The sequence below is a fragment of the Hypomesus transpacificus genome, chromosome 9 (genome assembly GCF_021917145.1).
Source record: "Hypomesus transpacificus isolate Combined female chromosome 9, fHypTra1, whole genome shotgun sequence".
Taxonomy (NCBI): Eukaryota; Metazoa; Chordata; class Actinopteri; order Osmeriformes; family Osmeridae; genus Hypomesus; species Hypomesus transpacificus.
In genome coordinates this window covers 20,128,828-20,145,368 of record NC_061068.1, presented here as the reverse complement: position 1 = coordinate 20,145,368, position 16,541 = coordinate 20,128,828, and the positions used below count along the sequence as shown (strand labels likewise).

The 16,541-nt window shown below is 42.4% G+C and overlaps 3 protein-coding genes across 3 annotated transcripts; 1 reads left to right on the top strand and 2 right to left on the bottom strand.

Moving 5' to 3' along the window:
* Window positions 1–242: 242 nt before the first annotated feature.
* rfesd (Rieske (Fe-S) domain containing) lies at window positions 243–3,026 on the bottom strand. The gene is made up of 4 exons (XM_047026461.1): window positions 2,866–3,026; window positions 1,984–2,143; window positions 1,586–1,620; window positions 243–1,131 (listed from the first exon to the last, which is right to left on the bottom strand). The coding sequence occupies exons 2-4, from the start codon at window positions 2,135–2,137 to the stop codon at window positions 799–801; spliced, it is 522 nt and encodes a 173-aa protein (XP_046882417.1). The 5' UTR covers window positions 2,138–2,143; window positions 2,866–3,026; the 3' UTR covers window positions 243–798.
* A 283-nt stretch (window positions 3,027–3,309) lies between these two features.
* nudt2 (nudix (nucleoside diphosphate linked moiety X)-type motif 2) lies at window positions 3,310–6,214 on the top strand. The gene is made up of 3 exons (XM_047025176.1): window positions 3,310–3,365; window positions 3,905–4,034; window positions 4,330–6,214. The coding sequence occupies exons 2-3, from the start codon at window positions 3,908–3,910 to the stop codon at window positions 4,647–4,649; spliced, it is 447 nt and encodes a 148-aa protein (XP_046881132.1). The 5' UTR covers window positions 3,310–3,365; window positions 3,905–3,907; the 3' UTR covers window positions 4,650–6,214.
* On the bottom strand, window positions 6,005–13,473 carry ube2r2 (ubiquitin-conjugating enzyme E2R 2). The gene is made up of 6 exons (XM_047025175.1): window positions 12,859–13,473; window positions 12,252–12,448; window positions 11,018–11,104; window positions 10,784–10,881; window positions 10,017–10,151; window positions 6,005–9,355 (listed from the first exon to the last, which is right to left on the bottom strand). Exons 2-6 carry the CDS (start codon window positions 12,426–12,428, stop codon window positions 9,079–9,081), a joined length of 774 nt encoding a protein of 257 aa, XP_046881131.1. The 5' UTR covers window positions 12,429–12,448; window positions 12,859–13,473; the 3' UTR covers window positions 6,005–9,078.
* Window positions 13,474–16,541: the final 3,068 nt, after the last annotated feature.

Here is a 16,541-nt window from a genome sequence, read left to right as displayed (position 1 = left end):
CTCTTTAAGCCAAACCCGGGTGGTGCAGGTATGCTGCAGGAGTCGCAACGGTGGACTCCCAACCCCAGCGTCGCTTTGAGAGATGCTATGTCTGAGGAAAGGGAAAGCTTACGACAACCTTCATCACCCACCAGCTCAGCTGACAACCTATTGAGTGTGTTTCCGCAGACCATGGTAAAAAATGTAATTCCTCCTCATGACATCAATGTTGTCACGAAAGACCATTAAACCGTTGACCAATATCATTTCCATACGGAGCAGTTTAATTTCTTGTTTTCATGGGAAATATAACATGTTACACGCAGGTTTTCTGAGTTGTGATGTTGTTTAAAAAGCTTTATTACCAAACCATCAGAATAACAAATACATCTACACTTGAAATGTGACACTACTGTTGCTGCATATTCCAAAATAATGAACTAATTACCCTGCAGGCCTCATTTGTCTGACTATGTAAGTCTGGTCTGAATGACAATGTCACAAAGTATAGTTTGAAAAATAATCTTAATGAAATCACTCATGAATAGCTAGGAAACCTTGGATTGGTGGTTTGGAGATCTCCTGTTGTGGAAATCCAAATTGGCTATAAAATGCAGAAGTTATTGGGATCGCCATTTAGTAACCCAAAATAGTTCAATAGTTGAATACTTGTTTCCTTTCCCTTACATGCACTTATGCCGCCTGAGGCATGGACAGGGCAGAATAGATTCACTCGTCCTGATGACTGAGCACAAAGAAGAGGAAAAACAGCTGCTGGACGATTGCTACACACCCTCACACAGACGTCCACAATGGCTATCAGTCAGATTCACTGTCTGCGATGACCAATGAAGCTATATTTTTTGCTTTGTTTGCTGCTTCCGCCGCTAAGGCCTTCTCCCTCTCCAGTTTCCCCTTTTCCCCTTGGTAAAAGTCAGAGTCCACATATCCCGGATGCACAGACAGCTTTACGTAGACGTCCCCGTTTGTTTCCATCACCGTGTGCACTCTTTGTTTCACACCTTTGGAGAACCACTTACGGGTTGGCACCTTCGCAGTGTGATCGGTGGCCTTGTACAGCCCTTCTCCATGGAGTAGACTGATCTTGTACTTGTGCTTTGGGCATATGATGCACAGATTGCCTCCAATCTCCTGCGAGGAACGTGAGATTGAGTTGATATGCTGTCTGTGTTTAAGTCCTCACATGTATCGTACAGTATAGATTTCAGCGACCTGGTAAAGTTATTGTGTAATGTTGTAGTGTGTCTAATAGTTGTAAAACTGTGTTATCTAAAACCCAGTTATGGGTACCAACACAACAGTATTGAACCGTGGCAGTTGGCCTACATGTTTGGTTTGGGATTAAGAAACCTGGAATAGACCGGGGTTATTTAGACAACCTCGGAAACATTGACTGCAAATAATATCTTGGTGAAATTATTTGTAAATAGTATTTGATCCAGGCCCAGTTGTTAACACAACAGAAAGTGTATTGGTGTCCATGCATGCTTTGTTATCTAATTGCGTCAGACAATTAGATAAATGTGATGTATTATTTAATGAAAACATGTATGATTTTACATCAGGCTTATTTAGCATTACTCACCTCTATATCTCCATTTTCCAGAGGTCCCCCACTATCTGTCAGAAGCAATGGGGGATCAGGGTATTGCAGAATAAGCAAACTCTTTATGACATGGTTCAGTAATAATTTGCTGACTGGATGCAGCCATGAAGATGCCACAGTACATGGAGGCAATGTCCTGACCTAAATTAATCAGTATAGGTGCCCAAAAAGCAATATTTTACAAGACTAGGAGACTTGACTGCATCCCACACTGAATTCTGCAGTAGAAGGACAGTGGATAACTGATCTTTGGTGAACAAGGGCCTTTTTCAGCTTGCATCCAGCCGCTAAAGATCATATAAATCACTCTGGGGCAACTCGGTGGACTGAAAAAGATTGATTAGAGGAAACTATATTATTGGTAATCTGGTACTCACGGTAGCAGTGGTAGTCCAGGGCATACAATATTCCCTGGTGATAAACCAACAGTATATCTCTACCCTCCAGTGTTCTGAATGACCGTTTGCTCTTTATCAGATCATCCTTCTTCCCCACAAAATGTAGACCTTCCATTGGTTCCTTCATCTCCATGGACAACTGTTGTGAAAATGTTAGTATTTGTCAACTTTTAAAATTTGACTGGGTAAATAATCCAAAAACTTTCAAACAGGGAGATTATATTAACCTCCATTGATGAATTTTGGACTCCAATATAGGATATAAATGTTTTACAGCTTTTGTGTGTACTATATAACTTAATACTGTTGCAAAGTCAACGTACACACGTCCATGACATGACCAATACAATTTAGCCATGAACTGATTATTTAATGATACCAGAGACATACATTTTTTTCACAGAGTAACAATGTCCTTGGCATTGGTAGTGGCAGCACCAAAAATATATTGTTGCAACATGACGGAATTATGACCCTTAAGACCCTTTCATGTATTGCAGAGCGGAATAATGAGCCCATCAGTTGATGCTGAGTAAGCACACTGACTGTGGTGACAGCAGAAGCTATGCCACATGTCCATAAGCCCCTGGCTAAACAAGGGCAAAGCCATGAAGCCATGAAGTAACAAGCAACATATTTGGTGTTGTAGAAAAAATCATAGCTGAAGCAGCATAGAAAGCTATTGAATTTTAGGAGGACAGACATTTATGATCTGAAAAAATAGCTCATATTTTAATAAATTAGCTTCCTTTTTAATCTCTCTCTTCAATCTATTTTTAGTCATGCCTCAAAACACATTTCTGTGTTCGTTTTCACAAATGAATAAAATTACGTTGAATACACAGTATGTTGAGTCTTTACCGTGGCAAAAGATGATCTATCCCGTAGCTGTAGCGATGAGTCAGCCTTGGGCCCTTGTGTAAGGAGGTCTCATTTACATTATCTTTTCCCTCAGACCCAGTTCAGTTTGTCCTATCAACACATCAGTTCCTCTGGAGTGGCTACAGTGCTTATCTCTATTTCACAGTCAGACCAGAATGTTCTATGTAGGAAAGGAGGCTTATTATGATCAGCATTTTTTTTTTAATCAATCAATGAACCTATTTAGCAGTAGTTTTTGGCTGACAGGGTTATACAAAATGTATTTTGATTATTTTAATGTTTTTTGTATACATCTGCAATCACAGTAAGCTGTTTATTAACTTATATACTGTATATATTTCCAAAATACAGTTTCCCCAAAAAAATGTTATGTACAGTGAATAAATAAATTACACTCACGAGCGGAACCTTTCTTTCACTCTATAAGGCGCGTATCGGACTCATATCGAGTCGCGTTCGAGTCTGAAAACTATTTTGACGTAAGCAACATCTGCATTTGTTCCATCTTATATTTAAATACACTGATTTGATTCTGCGTATCACGTATATAATGCAGATTTGCATATCAGATATTGTGACCCTAAATGGTTGGCAATGATAGGCATTGTACACGGTTTATGGCCAGCCGTGTGGCAATGTGTGCAATGTTAGTCAGCAGTTAGCTAGCAAGCTAACCACAATGACTGAACAAGAAGATTCATTAACGCTAACCATTTTAGTGAAGCCTTTTTATGACAGTGTTGTATACAATATATTCCCCTGTTTTCTATTCGATGTACGCGTAACTATTAGGAACAGACTGTTAGCAAACTCTCAAACAATGCAGATTATTTTCTATCTAGCTGGTTGCCTTATCCTTGCTACTACTATTGGTTGACTTGCCCAGTCAACCAATTGCCTACTCATCAATCCCCCCCTCCCCCCAAAAATAAACAAATAATGTGGATTCAAGTGTTTTAACGGTGATGGGTACAGAGCGCATGACACAATTGTGTTATCCCCCATCTGGCTCAAACAGGGTATGGCACTCCGTGCGTGTGGTTTCATCGTGTTCCGTCGTCTGGCCCTGCTTGAGCCTGCCCCTGTCAACATCGAGTTCCTCCTTCTGCAGACTTCCTACGGAGAGCACCACTGGACCCCACCCAAAGGTGCGGAGGCTGTAATAGCTCTAGCCGTGGGTCCACGTTGCTCCGTGTCAACACCAAATGCTAAGACTTAAGACTTAAAACCCACTTTCACTTGGTAGTGACTGAGCTGAATTATCATTGGGGCAGTTTCACATGGCCAAAGCATAATGACTCAGTTGTGAGAATTCCTGTTGTACTGAATGATTCTTGTGCTTATACCATTTTTGGATGTGGACAGTACAGTAGTGTGCATTTGCCCCCCCTCTCGGCACTTGGTTAACTCCACACCCTATCCTCATTCATCACTGTTCAACAGGCCACGTGGACCCTGGGGAAGATGACTTTACCACTGCTCTGAGGGAAACCAAGGAGGAGGCGGGCTTAGGGGAGGAGCACCTGCGAGTGATCGATGGCTTCCTGCACAAGCTGAAGTATGAAGTGCGAGGGAAGCCCAAAGAGGTGTTGTACTGGCTGGCAGAACTGAAAGACCCCAAGATGGTTGTGACATTGTCAGAGGAACACCAGGAGTATCGTTGGTCCGGGCTGGACGAGGCTTGTGCTCTGGCTCAGTACAAAGACCTACAGGAGACTCTGCGGGCAGCACAACGCCACCTAGAGGCCACAGGGTGGAAATAGTAGGATTGTATTCAGTCATGCTAAAATGGAAAGATATAACTGACAGCACTCAACAACAGTGCTGTGTTTACTTAGTGTCAGAGGATTTCAGAAACAGAAATCGGAGGGTCTCTTCTGTGTTAAGATCTGACTCTGCACAGTCTGGTACTTGACATGAAAGTCATATGAATGTTCAAATATACTGGAAGATGTGGTCTGCTGTAGTAGGCAAGTGCACTGCACAATATGACACATGGATTTAAATGAAATGCCGACAGCTTGTGAAATTTGTTACATACATTGTGTTTTTTTCTGTAATCATTGACAGTCTCCAAAGATAAAAAGTGCCACATGACAATCTTAACCATGAACAACACTTTAAATGAAATTGTTTATGCAAAAATATAATCAAGGTATGGTGGTCATTCTTTTTTTGTACTGCCAAACACCTGCAACACCTATGCTGTGTAGCATGGCGTATTGTGCAAAAACACTTATCACCAGAAGGGGTAGACAGAGAAGTGGTTATTGAAATGGTAATGGTACATGACTAGTTCCCACCAGGGTGGTGTACAACCAGTAACCTATTTAATGTTTGGGAAACCAAATGAGAGATCTTTAGACAATGGAGCTTGAATAATACTTCCAAATCCAAACAGGCTTTTATCATGCAATTAGATGAGTGGCTAACCCCTGGAGTTTAACACAGTGACCCAATTCAAGAGATCCATTTCATGTAGGATGTGTTTATAGTAGGGCTGTCAAAGTTAACGTGTTAATATCGCAAACTCACTTAACGCAACAACAACAAAAAGTGCCGTTAACGCAGGTTTCTTTTTGACCCTGGGAATCACCTGTTGTCACATGAGTTTGACTACCACGGTAGCTGAATGATGAACTGTCCATCTGAACCTGTTATATGGACATTAGCATTCAGTTAGGCCTATTTGAAGTTTTAAGTACACCCAGTTAATGTTTTTTACTTTTTAATAATTTATTGGGGTAAAATGTTAACAGATTAAACAGTTTGCGATTAATCATGTGAAATAATGCGATTAATCGAGATTAAATATTTTAATCCTTGACAGCCCTAGTTTATAGGCATACTAACTTAACGTACTTCTGAGTTGAGTTTATTTTTGTTGTTTGTTTTCATCCAGGCTTGCACCAAAGGAAATGGCTCTTAATGACCAAATCAATAAAAGTTTGCATTAAAATCGAGTGCAGTTTCTAAGTAAAAAAGTAAAAAATAAAGAAATGGGCCCAAGACTCAACTCAACTTAGAAGCTCAACTTTTGATCCCCCTGTCAACAAGTTACTGAGCACGACATACGAGGTCAGTGTTGGCAAGACAAATTCACCACTGCTCAACCAGGTTATTTTTACCATATAAATTTTATACGTGTTTTTTGCATCCTCACAACACAAAACGGAAAATGAAATGAAACAAAACTACAAACTCAACAACGACTGCAGCATTAACATCAATGGTCGTGGACACGGGTACGCAAGTCCTCTTTAAAGTCCATATTTGTGACCGTTTTCAGCCAGAGGGGAAAAGCTCAGGTTCACACTTAAAAACCACACGTAACACACACACACACACGCTCACACAAAGGTAAGGAATAGGGGGTTCTTCGCCGGCCATCTTAACAACACAACGTGGTGTTGAAATGTCTGTCAGCTATAAAGAACTTTTCCTTGTTGAACGTCGTTTCTGATGAAGATCTCCTCGGGAGCGGATCCGACTCCTCGTCCATCATCCAAACGCAGAAACGGGATCTGTCAGGAGGGTCTTCCATACTCCTCAGTGGCTTCCTCTCCTTGATCTCCCCTCTCATGCTAGTGCACTGAACTGAAAACGTCAAATCAAGGCCTAAACTCAAACTCACAAATCTTTTGCATCAGTGGTGATAGGTAGCTTGGAGGTTAGCCAGGAGTCGACTGTGTTGCTGGTTAAATCTGCATCAAGAAACATTGATTTTTTATGGAAAGACTATTGGTATTAGACCCTATTCGCCCGCAGTGTTTACTATAGGAATCTAAGGATAGTATACAAGGAAGGAGGCCACTTCAGAGGGATGGATCCTAACAATGTCTTCTTCCTGTTGCGGCCCAAAATCTATGACATCATATCCTGAATTGTCCAGTAAATGAGGGAATTCCTTGTCCCATCTTTTCTTGTCAACAACCTAGTCTCAACGAGCGCTCCATTCAGCTGAGCCACAAGATAAGTATCCTACTTTGGATTCTCTTGTTTTCATAAAAAAAAACAACAACAAAAACAAAGTTGACATCCTAGTTACTCCAGCAACCCATTTGCTCCAAGGTTTTTTTTCCATGGTATGAAAAAACAAATGTAATTTCCTTTGCATCATATTCATTCCAGGCGATGATATCCACTAAGTATTTGACAACCTAGGGATCCACTGTAAAAAAGCACGCAGACACACACATGCACACAAGTGAAAACTGACTTAATTGTAAGGATTGTGGTTGGCTGAGCTTAAAGCGTTGTAATTTACTCCTATCTGTTCAGTAGCCTGTGTATTCTGTACCAGTGTACTGTCTTACAGTGTACTGTACTGTAAGACACTTTACACTTGTCTTTGTTACAATGCAATTACATAAGCACTGTGTAATAGGTAATGTAACCTGCACTTATATGCAACTCTGTTGTGGAACAACCTGAAATTTGACACTGCATCTATATTTGTGCCACCAAGCTCAACTCGGAGCATCACTCTGCTCTTGCACATGGTCATAGTAAGGCTCTCTTCAGGTGTATTTGCACGTGTAAAATGACCGTGAAATTACTGCTAAAGACTGTTTTGCATTGGGCCCAATGCAAAAAGTATTGTACTATACATGTCACTATTTAAGTCACTTTGTCACATTTCCTGATACACAGTATTTATTTGTGTAACTCATGTTATTGCAGTATAACAAGAGCACTAACTGTAAAGTGTGACCTCAAAGACAAGCATCCTGTCAGCATACCTACACAAACCCTCACGGCACTACAATAAAAGGTCACAGCTTGCATACTGTAGACAGTCTAACTGGTGATCGGGGTTTGGAGCTGCTGCTAAAAGCTGTTCAAAGTGGACGCTGCAGCTTCTTCTCATGAGTGTTGGGCTGAGGGGAGCACAAACAAGTGTCAATGAATGAATGAATGTCACATTCATCAAAGCGTAGACGTATACCATACGCTACTTCTGATCAAATGAAAAAACGTACGGCGAAAGGTTATACATCCTCTAAAGCACAACAATGTAAAGTGAGATAAAATCATGGAGGTGGGGGGGTAACTTGATTAAAATGAATTTCTCATTATTAGCAAAAGGCCTCAGAGAGACTCCGACATAGGGAGACAAAGTGTGTTTATAATAACAGTGTATCATAAAGCAATATGTATAGCACTAATAAAAGCAAATTATGACCAACCAATAGTAAAATTTCCCTCTATTGATTGACTGCATACACTGAATCCTTGACCTTTGACATTCACAGTGAGAATTCAACAAAAAGCCCTAAGGAGGCGGAGGGGCTTGTGAAAAGTTGGAAAGTAGAGGATGGAGGGATAAAAGAGAGTGAGAAAGAGAAATAAAATGACTCAGTGGAGGAATAAAATGGTGTACCATGGGTGTGGTGGTTGGAGACTTATCAGTTCATGCTCTCTGTGTACACTCTACAGCGCCCCCCCCCCCCCCCCCCCCCCCCCCCCCCCCCCCCCCAAAAAAAAAAAAGAAAAAAACTACCTAGAGAAACGAGAATGAAACATCAACATTGAGGAGCAGTTTGTGTTGAGTTCAGTTCAACTTCTCTCTCGCTAGAGAGTCTATGGAGGCCCTGAGGTTTAGAGGCAAAGAGAGATGGAGCAGGGGAGGGAGAGAGGGAGGGAGGGTGAGGGAGTCGAAAATACTGGTGCACTCCTCTATGGTTCAATTTTTGGTAGGGATTAGGACCCCCCCTCCTCCCCTTCCTGGCTCTGTTGGAGGATCGGGGTTTAAGGGTCAAAAGTGTGTGTACGGGGGGGTAGATGGGTCTCAGGGCAGAGTTTGTGTTGGTAGGTCAGTTGATTGCATTGAAAGTGGATAGACAGGCTGACTGACCGACAGAGAACCAGGCAGACACAAGGATGTTCACAGTCGGAGTGGGTAGACAGAAAGACAGGCAGACCAACGGATGAGGCGAGATAGCCAATCAAAGAGCCACCAAGGGTTGACAGAGAGTGGCAGAGAGACAAAGTCGGCCAGTCAGAGGGACAGACACTCACCAACACAGTGAGTCGGCCTTCCACATGTATTTAGGCAGACAGACAGACACACACACACACACACCAGCCATGTTAACAAGTCAGAAAGACAGATCTGGAGAGGACAGAGAGGAGGGATGGGGGGGTTAAAGGTGTGGCTCCAAGGGGCAATCCAACCAATCGTCATCATCATCAAGACTCCTCGTTGCCGGAGTCGTCCTGGTTGTCGTAGCGGCTGGTCCCTCCCTCTCCTCCGCTGGTGCCCCCTGCCTCGCCCCCAGACTCCAGATCGCTCTCCTCCTCCTCCTCCTCCTCCTCCTCCATGTCATCATCGTACAGGTCATCGTAGAGCAGGTCAGAGCTGCTATCCTGGGAGGGAACTCTTGTCTGGACGCAGTACTCTGCCAGCGTGGTGGGAACCTTGACACCGTCGCGCTCGGCCTCCGCCGCTGTGGACAACACCTGCTTCCTGTGTGTGTGGAGTGGGGAGGGGGGGATTACATGTACTGTGTCACATGTGTAAGTACTGTAACTGAAGTTGAAGTGGGTGATTGGAGTGGGTAATTGGAGTTCAATTTCAATTTGCTTGACATTGTACTGTTTTCACACATACTGTTTGCATAAGTATTATAATACATGTAGTGCATAACAATAGGCATGGGCATTAGGTCATGCTGTGTGTATCTGTGACTACATTGACATGCTGCCTCATTTTATTAACAACCTAAATAAAGCTTAGTCGGAATAAAATGCACTCAAATAAACACCTAATGCAGGATGGAGTTAACTGGTTGGAGCCATTCTGAATGAAATGTCATTTTGAATGAAGGACCTGGTGCAAACACTTTTGACAATTTGTTTAACAGATTCATTAATTAACTCAGTCTCTTGCAGTGTAGGCGTGTTGTTCAGAAGTACAATATATTCAGGTAATGTAATACTTTTTTAAGAAGACACTTTTATGCCAAGCAATGTGTGGGCTTCGAACCTGTAACCTCTGGATCTGCGGTCAGATGCTCTACCCATGAGCTTTACCTATCCCTGGGTTCAGGTTCTATGTTTCATGGGCAATTGACATGAACTGTTTGTCATTCATTCAGCAGATCGGTGTGTGCATCTGGAGAGGGTACCTGATGATCTCTGCGTACTCCTTGTCCTTGCCCTTGCTGTCTCTCCACTTGCGGAACATGACGGAGGCGTCTACGTTGGCCGGCGAGAAAGTGTTGGGCTCGTTCAGCAGAGAGATTACACTCAGCAGGATGGTCCTGTGCACACGCACACACACGCACGCACACACACCACAGTCAAGGTATACAGTTGTAGACTCCAATGTAAACTACAGACTGTTTACTTATTTGGCAGATGCTTTTACCCAGCTACTTTATTTAGCGACTTGCAAACAGTACACTAACCTGACCATTGTGAACGCAATCATAAATCCTTTCACAGGTTCAGTTTATCCAGTTTGACAATTCAGTTGATCACCTTATCAACTAAGCATACAATAATAATCTCCACAGTAAAGTCACCTGTGTTGACTATACTTCATTTAAAGCCTGGTAAAAGGCCTTCAAAAGGTTTGGTATTTGATTCATTTAGTGATTTAATAGTAATAAGTAAATAGCACAATAGTTACAAGATAATTCAAATGTTATAGTGTCTATAGAGTAACTACTTGGTAATAACATAATCCTATGTCACTAGTATAACTGACCAAAGTCACAGTAATTGTTACATTTACTGTACGACTACACTCGTTCTTTTAAGAGCTAATGCTTTGTTTCGTACGGTTCTTACTTAATAAAATATATAGTTAAAAAAGGACATAAGAAAAGTACAATTAGAAGCTTAGGTAGACAGAAACATAATTGGAGCTGGATTTGCTACTGTAAGTTACCTGACATTCTGGGTGGGGTTCCACCTTTCGGAGGGCAACTCTCCGCTTTGGGGGTCGTCAACAGGAGGGTGGAGGATGGAGATGCACACATCACCGTTCTGTACAGCAAAACCAGCAGGAAGTTACTAAAATGTTTGACTGCTCAAATACGGAAAATTACCTCATTCAATACAGAGTCAACACTGTTCCATGACTACGCAGCTGACAAGTAGTGAGCTCTTTGCAGATTCCTACCTCGTAGATGTTGGGGTGCCACATCTTTGTGAGAAAACGGAAGGTGGGCGGGGAGTAGGGGTAGTCAATGGGAAACTTGATGTGAGCCTAAGAGTAGGACACAGGTTTACATGATCCCCCTATCAAACATGAGGTTCTTCCATCAGACAATAGAAAAGACAGACAGACAGAAAGAAATATTGGTGGACCACGTTACCAACAACCATACCCTATTTTTTACGAGTTTCATTAACAGGGATTTAGTTTACTGGAGCTGGAGGATGGTGGCAGAATGAGTACAATTAGTTGGACAGTTTGATAAGTACTATCCATCTTAGGAACTTTTCTGTCCAAGAACAGTAGGACTAGGACCTATGATGAGGTGCCTTTAAGGTCAACATATTTATTCAGTATCAAAATGAATGCCAAATTAAAATGATTTGGCATTCCCAGTGCATGGAAAACTCTTTGAATTGGCACTCAGTGCATGGGAAACTATTTTCTTAAGGGAGGTCACTGGTCTGACTCCACTCTGATAAGACTATGATTGCATCAAAACATGAACTAGCTGGAAAAAACTGGGTTTTGTCTTTGGTATATTCTAGTACCTTAAAGTTTGGCACAGACTCTTTTTAACCTGAGACATTGAACAACCTTTCAAAAAATTGTATATGAACATACAAGTCCTTGTGCTTATCTGGAAATATTACAAAAAATATTTGCTTACTAGACTTTGCTTACTTCACTGACCTATATGATCTCTACTTAAAGAATACTCCTTTAATTTATCCTGTAGCCATAAGCCAAAGTCAATGGCCAGGATGTGAGCTCTTTTATAGTGCTAATGATGCTAATGTCAACTAGCCTGTCCTAGCTTCATTGAATAAGTCCCTCATGGGAAACGGAGACGAGTCTCATCATGTTCTCTCTCCCTCTCTCTCTGCTGAGGTTCCATTTATATCTGTCCGTGAATAAAAATAGCACACAGCGATCATACAGAGAGGCAAAAAGGCTGGTCAAGGAGAGGGGGCGAGAGAATCAGAGAGAAAGGAAAGTGCAAAGTGAAGGAGGATAAGGACAACGTATAAGTGCAATGGTAAACTAATGCTAGCTTAATATGATGTATTTATAGGGAACAGAGACTTCTAGACTGTTGCTTGTTAGGATCACACAGGTCTGGTTAGCAAACCAGGCAGCTACACATCAGCAGGTGCACCCCCTCACACACACATTTCCATTGTTAAGTTGAACTTACCTTAAAGTAGCCTCCCTCATACAGTGTGTTGGGGGGACCAAAGATTGCCACCTCCCAGTTGTACAGGTCTGACTCTTCCACCAGAGTGATGCGGAAGCCCTCCACTGGCTGCTCCTGCAGAGACTTCATCTCCATCATCAAGGCCTTCTGGGAACTAGGAGTCGCTTGGTGAGCCATGGCTAGTTTACCACTTCTCACTAGTGACAGGAGAGTAGGGAAGTGAAAAATAATATAAAAGAGGGAGGAAGGTGGATAAAGATAGAGGGCATATACAGGGGTTTGACTGGGAAAGCTACGATAGGGGTGTTACAAAAATACAACTAAAAAAATAATATACAAAAATTTTACACCCCAAAATATGCTTTTATCTTCAAATATAAATCGTTTGGATCCAGGACAGGATGTGCTCTTTCAAAGAGCAGTAGGTTACCCCCTGAAACAGTGCCTGCATTTTAGATGTGTGTTAACCTACTTAACAGTACACTGGTGGTAAGAACACTGCAACACCATTAAGAATTCGGAGTAGGACAACCAAAGCCTATCATGTAGCAAAAACTACAGGCCTTGACAGCTGATCCTAGACAGCAAAGTTGATGAAAATCATTACCTTAAGCTGCGCAACTGAACGGTCTTAGCACTTTTATCAAATTGATAGAGGACGTTTTTTTCCTGTTGCAACTGTAGTGGCATGTACACATTTAACTAATTGATATGTCCAGTCAAGCAACAGTGACTGCCACAAATGATCTTGTTCACTGAAAGATTTTTTTCTGGTCGTCGCGCTGTATTTCTCTTCAGTGGGCTGTTGATACTTGGCATGAAGAAAAATAACAACGTTAGGAGATTCCGTGAATCATTCTATGGGTCAAAACTCTACAGGCGAATTGCTTTCACTGACATTTCTCCGTCTCTCTGAATCGGACAAGAGCCCAGCTGATCCTTGGTTGTTTGTTTGTTTATCTGCTCTCTTCTGGCAGCCCCAACTTCTCCACACGTCAGCTAAACCCAACCGAGGAACTTCATTACAAAAGAGAAGCTTTTATTCTCCACACCATTCGCTAACAGCACCTTGTCAAAAGCGAGATCTCTTCTTTGTCAAGCTAACTTTCGAGAAAAAGATATCCACATAAGCTTAACGCTTACGAACTAGAATGCATTTGATCGATTTTTATTTTCATCCTATCGATGCTTCCGGCTATCGTTGTGCGTGTCTGTTGAACGAAGTTACGTATCTAGACTAACGTTCAACGTGCGCGCTCTCAACATTATCCAAGTGTTCATGCATTGAATGAACTGCCACTACACTAAATCCACATTTTGTACGGTTATGTAGTTATTATGATGTAGTCTTTGTTCAAATGATTTTTACATCAATCTACATTACATACCCCATAATGACTAATCAAAACATGTTTTTAGTTTTTTGTCAACGTTTCTATAATATAAAATAGACCGTTATACATCAGTTTAAAATTCTAAAAAAATCACAGCCATTAAGTTTATTTTGATATTGCTCCATATGTTCTTGGACTCTTGTAACAAAATAAATGACTTACTGTGATAAGTTGCTACGGCACACATCTGACTCTAGAGTTTACTGTCGCACAGTTCACAGTGAAGATCATAAAAAAGGGATTAAACATTGAAAATTCCTTTGAGCAATGAAATGAAAGAGGTTTAGAACCACATCAAGAGTTGGCACTGTCTCTTCACCCAGTGAAGAAACAGTGCAAGAAGAGCCTTGGGCAGGAAGTTGACCAAGAACAAAATGGCCATTGGAGCTTCAGAGATCCTCTGCAGAGAGGGGAAGACCTGCCAAAGTGACAACTGTCTCTTTATCAGTCACGGCTTTGTGGTAGAGTGGCTAGTCAGAAGCTCCCTACACTGTTAAAGCTTTAATCACTGCCCAAAACCTCTCTGAAGACTCATTCAAAGTCAAAGACAAAGTGAACTTTATTTTAAATCCGACTATGCAACAAGTAGTTACACAGATGATCGAAATTGCGTTTCCCCATACTCCAAATGTGCAAGTAATACAACATTTATAACATTTGACAAAAGTGTAAACAGACATCAACAGGATAAAAACAACGAATACGATAAAAACAACATATGAGTGCTCAAATAGTAGCATGAATACTATATGTTATTGTGCATATGAAGTGCATAGTGCAGACATTGAACTTAGAGTTGAGAAAATGAATGATAAATAAAATGTTTTAAAATAAATAAATATAAAGTCTTGGTCTTGGTCCTTAGTGGGTGTATGTGGCGCAGGAGCACCTGTTCATGAGATTTCCTTGTAGTGTGTTGAGTATTCTGATGGCCTATGCTAAAAAGCTGTTGCTGAGTCTTGTAGTCTTGCACCACATGCTGCGGTAGCGCTTGCCAGATGGTAGGAGGATGGACAGTTCATGTGCTGGGTGGGTGGGGTCTATGGTGATGGCTCTCTTGCGGCAGCGGGACATGTACATGTCCTGAATGGATGGTTGGGCTGATCTGGTGATCTTCTCTGCTGTCCTCACCACTCTCTGCAGGGCCTTCTGGTCAGCAGCAGAGCAACTGCTGTACCAGAGTGAGAGGCTGCTGGTTAGGATGCTCTCAATGGCACCTCTCTAAAAGATTGTGAGGGCAGAGGGTGGGAGGTCAGCACTCCTCATCCGGCGAAGGAAGTGGAGGTGTCGCTGTGCCCTCTTGACCAGAGAGGTGGTGTTGGTGGACCATGTCAGAGGCTCATATACAGTATAGAACCAGGAGCCCTCCAACCCTATATCATGTCATGAGCTTGATACAATTTATTTTACAATTGTGTCTAGTTCCGATTAAACCTAAGCTACGGACAAGCAATTTCTGTACACTACATCAGACCATATGTGCAATGTGTTTCATTTACAAGAGTCCAGTGATGGAAGATATCACATAGTCTAACAGATTCTAAAGCCAATGCATCATAATGTGATTAGCCTGTGGATGATGTTATAACAGTGTTGGGGGGGTTCAGTGAAATCTAATGGCAGTAAATGGCTTGATTACATTACTCTACCACACTGAATGAAGCCTAACAGACATTTGTGTGTTTTAGATACTACTGCATCTGTTTAAAAGGGGTCACAGTTACATTTACATTTATTCATTTAGCAGACGCTTTTATCCAAAGCGACTTCCAAGAGAGAGCTTTACAAAGTGCATAGGTCACTGATAATAACAACAAGAGAGCCCCACAGCATTACATTTACATTTAGTCATTTAGCAGACGCTCTTATCCAGAGCGACTTACAGTAAGTACAGGGACATTCCCCCCGAGGCAAGTAGGGTGAAGTGCCTTGCCCAAGGACACATCGTCATTTGGCACGGCGGGGAATCGATCCGGCAACCTTCTGATTACTAGCCCGACTCCCTCACCGCTCAGCCATCTGACTCCCTACAGCATTAGCATTGCGGGTAGTCAAAAACAAGAAGTACATATTGTGAACAACCAAAAAATAGTGCTAAAGGGAAGAAACCATAAGAGCATGTAGTTAAACAAGTTAAAATTACACAACATTAATCTCTAAGTGCAGGTGTACCTGTAGGAAAGCAATAAAAATAGGATTAACTAAAATAGAATACAACAGTTTAAATCAGCTACCACTAACCAACAAGAGCAACAGTCTAAGCAAGAGTCATTGTGATCCTTGAGGAAACTAGCGTTGGGTTCAGCAAACCATTCCTAAGTACCATTGTACTCCCGGAACAAGTGCGTCTTGAGCCTTCTCTTGAAGGTGGAGAGACAGTCCGTGTCTCTGATGGAGGTGGGGAGTTGATTCCACCACTGGGGTGCCAGGCAGGAGAAGAGCTTGTGCTGGGACCGGGCAGTCTTGAGAGGTGGGACCACCATGCGGTTGTCTGAGGAAGACCGTAGGTGGCGGGTGGGGGTGTAAGGCTGCAGGAGAGACTTGATGTAGTCGGGCGCAGTCCCGTTCACTGCTCGGAAGGTCAGTACCAGGGTCTTGAATCTGATGCGGGCCGTTATGGGTAGCCAGTGGAGGGAGATGAGGAGCGGGGTAACGTGGGAGCGTCTGGGTAGATTGTAGACCAGACGGGCCGCTGCATTCTGAATTCTCTGAAGAGGGCGGGTTGCGCATGATGGGAGACCGGCGAGCAGCGAGTTGCAGTAGTCCAGCTTGGAGAGGACAAGTGCTTGGACAAGCAGCTGGGTGGAGTGCTCAGACAGGTATCTCCTGATCTTCCGGATGTTGTAGAGGGTGAATCTACACGACCGGGAGACCGCAGCAATGTGGGCCGTGAGGG

Bases quoted from the DNA above. Each gene is read 5' to 3' on its own strand.
- ube2r2 (XM_047025175.1), bottom strand. From the start codon at position 12,428: ATGGCTCACCAAGCGACTCCTAGTTCCCAGAAGGCCTTGATGATGGAG. The intron at 11,105-12,251 runs GTAAGTTCAACT...TCCTACTCTTAG, and splicing joins ATGAGGGAGGCTACTTTAAG to GCTCACATCAAGTTTCCCAT. The intron at 10,152-10,783 runs GTAACTTACAGT...GCGTGTGCACAG, and splicing joins AACCCCACCCAGAATGTCAG to GACCATCCTGCTGAGTGTAA.
- nudt2 (XM_047025176.1), top strand. From the start codon at position 3,908: ATGGCACTCCGTGCGTGTGGTTTCATCGTGTTCCGTCGTCTGGCCCTG. The intron at 4,035-4,329 runs GTGCGGAGGCTG...ACTGTTCAACAG, and splicing joins CCACTGGACCCCACCCAAAG to GCCACGTGGACCCTGGGGAA.
- rfesd (XM_047026461.1), bottom strand. From the start codon at position 2,137: ATGGAGATGAAGGAACCAATGGAAGGTCTACATTTTGTGGGGAAGAAG. The intron at 1,621-1,983 runs GTGAGTACCAGA...TGCTTCTGACAG, and splicing joins CCTGGACTACCACTGCTACC to ATAGTGGGGGACCTCTGGAA. The intron at 1,132-1,585 runs GTGAGTAATGCT...CGTTCCTCGCAG, and splicing joins TGGAAAATGGAGATATAGAG to GAGATTGGAGGCAATCTGTG.